This window comes from Galeopterus variegatus, unplaced genomic scaffold, assembly GCF_000696425.1.
Source record: "Galeopterus variegatus unplaced genomic scaffold, G_variegatus-3.0.2 Scaffold1702, whole genome shotgun sequence".
NCBI classification, from domain to species: Eukaryota; Metazoa; Chordata; class Mammalia; order Dermoptera; family Cynocephalidae; genus Galeopterus; species Galeopterus variegatus.
Window position 1 is genome coordinate 323,646 of NW_007727813.1, and position 8,205 is coordinate 331,850.

The following is an 8,205-nucleotide window of genomic DNA, read 5'->3' on the forward strand; positions in this document are numbered from 1 at the left end:
AGAGGCTGCACCATTTTGCAATCCCACCAACAATGTATGAGAGTTCCTTTTTCTCCGCAACCTTGCCAGCATTTATCGTTCAGAGTCTTTTGGATTTTAGCCATCCTAACTGGGGTGAGATGGTATCTCAGTGTAGTTTTGTCTAGCTGCACCAAGGATGACTGCCCTTAGAGCAATCACTTTTGCTGTGTTACAGTTTTGTTTTTTTTTATCTACAACAGAGACGTTAGCCGTGTGAAAGTTTTCTGTTTTCCCCAAACTTAGCATTTCTATGTGTATCCTAAAAAGTTAGGCTAGTCCTTAAACTACAGGGCTTTGGCCCTGCTAAAAACTAAGGACTGTGGCCCTACTAAGCTAAAGGTGAAGGCCCTGTGAAATACATGTGCTTATTAATGTTAGTATCCTCCACATCTCCTGACTTCCAATGTTGTATTGACCAGTTCACTGACATTTTAAATATGACCTATATTTTAAAATCTAGAAGCTTAACATTATTTTTAATTGGCAAATCATACTCGTTTACATCGATGGGGTACAATGTGATGTTTTGATATATGTATACAATGTGGAATGATTAAATCAAGCTGATTAACATATCTATTACCTCACTTATCATTTTTTGTGGTGAGACATTTGAAATTTACTCTTAGCTATTTTGAAATATAAAATATATTTTTATTGACTGTAGTCACGCTGCTGTGCAGTAGATCTCGGAAACTTATTCCTCATGTCCAACTTAAATTTTGTACCCTTTAACCAACAGCTCCTCATTCCCTTCCTCCCCCACCAGCCTCTGGTAACCACCACTCTATTCTCTCCTTGTATGAATTTGACTTTTTTAGATTCCACATGTAAGTGAGATCATGCAGTATTTGTCTTTCTGTGCCTAGCATATTTTACTTAGCATAATGTCCTCCAGGTTCATCCATGCCACTGCAAATGACAGGATTTTCTTCTTTTTAAAGGCTGAATAGTATTTCATTGTATATAAGAGGGTGCTTCAAAAAGTTCATAGAAAGATTAGAATTATCTTTTAATTCTATTTTTCTATGATTTTTTTGAAGTACCCTTGTATATACCACATTTTCTTTATCCATTTATTTGCTGATGGACACATAGGTTGATTCCATATCTTGGCTACTGTGAATAATGCTGCAGTGAACAGGGGAGTGCAGATATCTCTTAAACATATTGATTTCAATTCCTTTGTATATATATTGAGAAGTGGGAACATATGGTAGTTCTATTTTTAGTTTTTTTGAGGAACCTCCATACCATTTGCCATAATGGTTGCACTAATTTAATTCTACATTCTCGCCAACACCTGTTATCTATTTATCTTTTTGATAATAGCCATTAAAATCTAGAAGCTTTTAAAATCTTATCTGTAACCCAGTTTTTCTGAAATTCCACCAATATTTGCCTGATTGTGGGTCTTTTATCATTCATTTTTGCTGGGCACTCAGTAAGTCTTTCCAATCTGAAGACTGGTGACCTCTAGTTCCAGAAAATTTTCGTGTATTATTTGCTAATAATTTCCTCCTTCTATTCTCTCCTCTCTTTGTGGGATTCTAATTAGTCAGATGATGGACATCCTAGATTTCCCCTTTAATCCAAAAAATCTTTTGTTTTCTATTTTCCATGACTTTGTATTCTTGTTTTATTATCTAAGATATTTTCTTAATTTTTCATCTAATCTTTCTATTAAAATTTTAATTTTGGCATTTATATTTTTATTTACAAGAGCTAATTCTTACTTGATCTTTGTTTCTTCTTTTAGCGTTCTGTGGATGCAAACTATTTGTTTTTCTTCCCAAAAATATTATCATTTTTAAAAGTTTTCTTCTAAACCCTGCATTGCCTTGGTTTCCTTCAAGTTTCTTTTCTCTGTTAGTTTGTTTAAGTTGCTATCTTTCCCTAAATGTCTGGTTAGCTTTTGGCTACTTGTTTGAATTTAAGTATTAAAAGATGACTAGAAGCTTTGAGGGGCATGGGGGCAATTTGCCTCTTGGTGAACTTTGTAGAATGCCAGCTTTTTATTGAGGGACTGCAAGTGTCAGTTCTGTAGGTGTTGTCTCTTGGGTCAGTTTAGCTTGGAAAAAATTCTCTGATCTTCTGTTTTTGATAGGGGGTGGAAAGTATATGCCTGGCTGCCAGGATTCTGGGAACCAAGCAGGGAAAGGAAGCTGAGAGTTTTATGAATGCTTTTAATATAAAGTCAAAGCTCTGTAGAAAGTAAACCTCACATCTCTTGCAAGGATGAGGGAAGGGAAGTCTGGCTTAGTGAATCTGGGGGTCTAGCTGTTCCTCATGCAAACTTTCAACTTCCGTGGCACTAAATCAGGTTGATGTTGTTGGTTTCCTGATCCAGCTTTTTCTGGTCTGTTGCTAGTTACCACACATCCATCCCTTTCTAGCTTCCACACATTTGTTGACAATCTCTTACTTGTTGGCATCTCTTTTTCCATTCTTTGTCTTTGTGGACTTATGACGTTTCACTCTTACTATCATTTCAGTGAGTTTTCATGAAAGCGGAGATAAAACATGTATTTAAACCACTGTATTTAATTGTCCCCACTCTTTAACCCTCAGAAATATTTTCTTTCGCTACCACACCACTGAAAGTGTTCTTTTCAAGGTCACCAAATGAATACTTTTTGCTAAATGTAATAGGCACTAATTTGTTTAATCATACTGTTTCACCCTTCTTGATCTCTTAGTAGCATTTGTCCCCACTGACCATTTTTACTTGAAATTTCTCCACCCTTAGCTTCCATGAACACTCTTGGGTTTCTTCCTGTCTGGTTTCTTTTGCCTTTGTGAACAATTCTTCCTCGACCTATTCTTTTAATGCTGTTGTTCTTTGTGATTCTGTCTAAGGCTACTCTCTTCTTTTACGACACATTCTAATTGTTGTAAACTCATTAGCTCTAAAGCTTCAATTACCATCTAGATATTGATGTTTCCCAACTTTCTATCTAAATCTTCTTTTCATAGGCTCTTTTCATAGCCTGTGGTGTATGTGGAAAATATAGCTATCTATGTGGTATGATTTGAAAATCATCTACACAACTTAAATATCTTTCTCACTGGTCTCACGCAGGGTCTGAAAGTCACACCCTTCATTATTAATTGTATTGTGTTAAGGCACCACGGACTTCAGTTAAAATGAAATTTTAGCTGAGAGAGGTATCCCCTCCCCTTTAAAAATGACACTTATTATATTATCCCTAAAAAAGATCAAGGCCTTGAGAGACTGCAACAAGATGCTAATGTTGCGGTTTGCTCACAGAAACAGACAGTCACACATACCACAATGTCACTTTTACCTCATTCTTAACCTTTCAGTCATTGTTAGCATTTGAGAATACAGTATCCCAATATTTATATTTATATATATTTCACAAACATAAGATCATGCTGCATATATTGTATTATATCCTACATTTGAAACTTAATATATCACAATCTTTTCCCCATGTCATTGGATATTACTGTAAAACCCGATTGCCAATAGCCTCATAATATTTCATCTTTTGATGTATAATACATTACTTAGCTCAGTCTCCATTTTTAGACAATTAAGTTACATATGGTGTTTTGAGTGCCCTGTAGTTGTATCTTTGCGTACATCTCAATTAGTTCCTTAGTAAAAATTTTATGAAGTTGAACTGTGGTGTCAAAGAATATTTACATTTTGAACTATTTTGATATTTAAAGCTAAATTGGCCTCCCAAATGTGTATCAATTTCAGTCCTAGTAAAAATATGTGGGCATTATTTAATATAGTCATAAAAAGCTTCTATATTTTCACTCTTTGTAATCTAATTTACATTTCTTCGATTTCTCATGTAGTTGGGCTTTTTAATATATTTATTGGCTGATTTGCTGTTTTGTGAATTAACTCTTTCTGTTTTGTCTGTATTCCTGTCATCATTTTACTTTCTGCTCATTCCTAGACACCTTAAAATCTGGTCTGCCTGCTTCTAATTTTGACACTTTCCAGTCCATCCACTGCAGCCACAGTATTCTTCTTATAAGATAAATTTGAGCATATCACTCCTTTGCCTAAAATGCTTCAGTAGATTCCATTATTCTTTGGATAAAGTCCAAAGTTTGTATTATGGCCTACAATGCCCTCATTACCTTGCCTCCTTCTCCAGCCTTCAGGCAAGAGAGAATGCACACATATCCACATAGTCTTTAACTCCTACTCATCATGTAGGTCATTGCTTAAAATTAACTTCCTCCAGGGAGATTTCCCTTAGCTTCCAAGTCCCTGCTAGGTGACTCTTGTGTATGCTCTACTCCTTTTGTAGCAGCACTTCTATTGCCTATTCAATGTCTTTCTCCTTCACAATCTGTGAGCTCTGTGAGAACAAACTTGTTCTCCCTGTGTATCTTCAGTACCCAGCACAGTGCCTGACACATTAGTTGTGCATAATAAGTATTAGATGGATGGATGGATGGATGAATGGATGGAAGAAAGAAAGAAAGAAAATTGAGAAGACCAGGAAGAAATTTCATGAGCCAATTTTCTGGCTTAAGTCTTACCCTAAAAAGGTTACTGTCTACTTACTCACCAAATCTTGGAAGATGGGCTATTCAATATGAGACCTAAAGATTGTACTGATTTAGTCTTTCATTTGTTTATACTGGCCTGTAGTTTATTCCTGAAACAATTCTATTTTCAGAAACAGCCAAGAGATATTGTTGGTAGTTGTGTAGCGGGGTATACATGCATGAGGATATGTATTTGTTCAACACCTCACCCCTTTACAACTAGTTCACCGTAGAAGTTCTCTCTCTGGTCTTCCTATATTCAATGCCTCTTCCCTGCACTCTAACCTGTATATTGTTGCCAAGTTAATGTTTCTTTCTATCCTGTCATTTGCATGAGCAAGGATCTTCATTGGCTCTGATTTAGAAGGTCTGGCATAAGACTTAAACATGTATATATTGGTAAAAGCTCCCCCGGATAATTCTGGTGGGTAACCATGGTTAAGAATTGCCCAAGTATATAAAATACACCTCAATTTTTTTAAAAAGGAACAGTCTAAATGATTAAGGTTACAGATTTTAGAATCAGATGGACATGGATTCAATTATATTTCTGACCCTTAGTGGTTGCATGATCTTGGACAAGTTACTTAGTGTTTCAAATTGTCAACTTTCTTATTTGCAAAATGGAAATAACATTCACTGCACAGGGTTATGGTAAGGAGTAAAATAAATTAGGTAATGTATATAAAGTGCATGCACGGTGCCTTGTATATACTAAGCACTCAAAACCTGTTAGCAATCATGTTGTTGCTGTTAGTGATTCAGTTATTCATTCAATAATTATTTATTCACTATGTGTCCAACACTGTGTTAGGGACCATGGAAGATATAAGAGGTACAAAATATGAACCCCACTCTTGAGACTCTTAGAATTAGTCGAGGAGATAAAACTACCATAGCATTATACAATTAAAGAAAATAAAATTAAATATAAATATAATAAAAGATAAGATAAAGGACAGTGTTTAGAGGAAGGTGTTAACTCAGCATGCTGGCTTTTAAATTAGATTTTAAAAATTGAGAAAGAGAGGAAAAAAATTCACTAAAATTGCTCTTACCAAGCCTTCAGAGGTCAGTTCTGATGCTGCCTGCCAGATGGAAAATGATGCAGAGGGGAAAAAATCTTCTATTTACTTCTCAAAATTAAGACAGGATGGGGGAGTGTGTTTGAGGGGTGAACATATGTGAATAAATATGGTATGACTTGAAATTGCTTCCTGATGATTAGAATTTAAATGGTTTCCACTGGAAAAGCATAGATATGATATTTTCACTTAATGAACCAAGCCTTACAAGTCATTTATTTTCACCTTGTTACACCAGAAATCAAGCACTGGATGAAGGTTGCAAGCCTATTTTGATGTATATTGATGTACTTTTCTCTTTTTCAGGGTCGCTATGGCAACTGCTTCTTCTCAAGTTCTGATTCCAGACATCAATTTTAATGATGCCTTTGAAAACTTTGCTTTAGATTTTTCCAGAGAAAAGAAACTGCTGGAGGGGCTAGATTATTTAACAGGTATGAAATGATGTGCTTTCCTTCCCATTTTATTTATTTTTTCTTTTAGTGTGCTTGAACTTAAAAATAATCTGAAAAGGACGATATTTACAATGAAAATGTTTTTATAATCTTTAAAACAATACATGTGTATTTTTAGATAGAATATATTTTAGCTCTTGTAACAGACAAAAAAAAAAGACGATTTGTCAAATATTTCTGGGGTCCAAATGGGTATACCATCCATACCTAAGGGTAAAACACAAGAAACTGCTGATGGATTTCTCCTTTTGAGTCTATCAGCAATATATTGTGGATTGTTATGAGGAGAGAACTCAGGTGGCACTTAGGGAATGTTAGAGAATGTCCCACATAAATACAGGTACTACTCAAGTAGTTTTAAGGAAACTTAGGAATTAGCAGATCAGGAAGAAAATGTAAGAAATATCTGGCTTGCAGACAATTTTAGAAAATGAGGAATGCAATCAGCCTGTTAAAAATGCTGGCTACCTTCAGGATTATCGAATGATCATTTCATGAGAAAAATATACACACAGTTACTTTATGTTTATAGCTGTTTTTATTAATATATTATCATAGCTATCATTTTTTGAACATCTACTTTATGCCAGACATTGTATATTAATTTTATATCATTAATCCTCACAACAAATCTGTAAGGTAATTGTCATCCCCATTTTACAGATGAGGGAACTTATTAATTTGCACTTGACTATACTGCCAAAAATATGTAATAGAACTTATTTTGAAGCAGAAAGAAATAGGTTGAGGATCATGTAGTAAGAAAACTGTGTGACCACTTTGCTCTAATGTCTATATAAATGTGTATACAGACAGACTAGACAGCTGGAACAACCATCGCAATAACTTAGGCTTAGATCTTCACTGTTGAAGCAAAAGTTGTTTTGGGGATCTTGAGATCTCAGCACTTTGTTTCAGGTGGCATGGTTCATGTGATCCAAAACTTCTCTATTAAGAAAACCTCTCCAAGAGATGTTGGATTAGGTGGAAGAGTGACAATTGTAAAATTCTGGAAGAGAGTGTGCTTTCCTTACCTTCTTTTCCACATTTCCTTACAGCCCCAAACCCACCATCTATCCGAGAGGAACTCTGTACTGCCTCCCATGACACCATTACAGTCCACTGGATCTCGGATGATGAGTTCAGCATCAGCTCCTATGAGCTTCAGTACACCATATTCACTGGCCAGGCTAACTTCATCAGTAAGTCATGGTGTAGTTGGGGCCTGTGGCCAGAGATAAGGAAATGTAAGGAAGCAGTAAGCTGCTCAAGATTGGCCGGGGCGCCACGAGGCAAGTGTTTGTAAGACATGTTAGGTTGTTTAGTACAGTGTTTCATAGACAGTGTAAGCTCCTGAGGGCATTGCAAAGTCCTTACTGATGGGTGACAAACAAGTGGTGTATTTCCTTTCTGGGCAGTCACTGGGGCCACTCCCATTTGTTTATGCAGTCATCAACCTTTCCTCAATTAATCCATGTCACTCCACTCCCCCAAAGAGAGCATAGCTCAGTATTTGTTCATGGGTAGCTAAGCCACTATCATTGCTGGTTTTGTGTGTGTGACCATACCTCTCCTTGATTCTTCTTCCACTTCATTATCATGATAAAATACATTACCGTATGTTCAAACACTATTACTTCCTTTACCGTACCGATTTGTATCACTGAATATGGTGACAAGCCTCCTGCCTCTGTTACTCTTCCCTTTACTCCTTCTCCTTTTCCACCAAGAATTACACTAGATGTAAAAATGCCTCAGTCGGCCACAAAATGAAGGATGTTAAAAAAGCAGTTGTTTAGCTCACATGTTATGGCTTCACCTTCTGGTGAATTGGAGCAAGACAAGGGAGAGTCTGAATTTAACTCACTGATTGCCAGTCAAGAGGGGTTGAGCTGAATGTTCCCCTTAGTGTGCTGGGGAAAAAAGGAAAAAAAACAAACAAACAAACCCAAAAACAAAAGCAGAATTAAAGCTAGATTCAAGACTGGAACTGATTCCCACTTTAAAGTTGCATCTGCATAGCTGCAAATTAGTGTGTGTGTGTGTGTGTGTGTGTGTGTGTGTGTGTATTTTTTTTTTTTTTTTTGGGGGGGGGCCAAAAA

At 36.1% G+C, this 8,205-nt stretch overlaps 1 protein-coding gene across 1 annotated transcript in view; it reads left to right on the forward strand.

Annotated features, from left to right (window-relative positions):
- The window catches only part of MID2 (midline 2), an 87,922-nt gene that overhangs the window by 70,714 nt on the left and 9,003 nt on the right, over positions 1 to 8,205 (forward strand). Inside the window, exons 6-7 of the mRNA XM_008578500.1 lie at positions 5,955 to 6,082; positions 7,162 to 7,305. Of these exons, the coding sequence (XP_008576722.1) occupies positions 5,955 to 6,082; positions 7,162 to 7,305 (272 nt within the window). The remainder of the gene's footprint in view (positions 1 to 5,954; positions 6,083 to 7,161; positions 7,306 to 8,205) is intronic.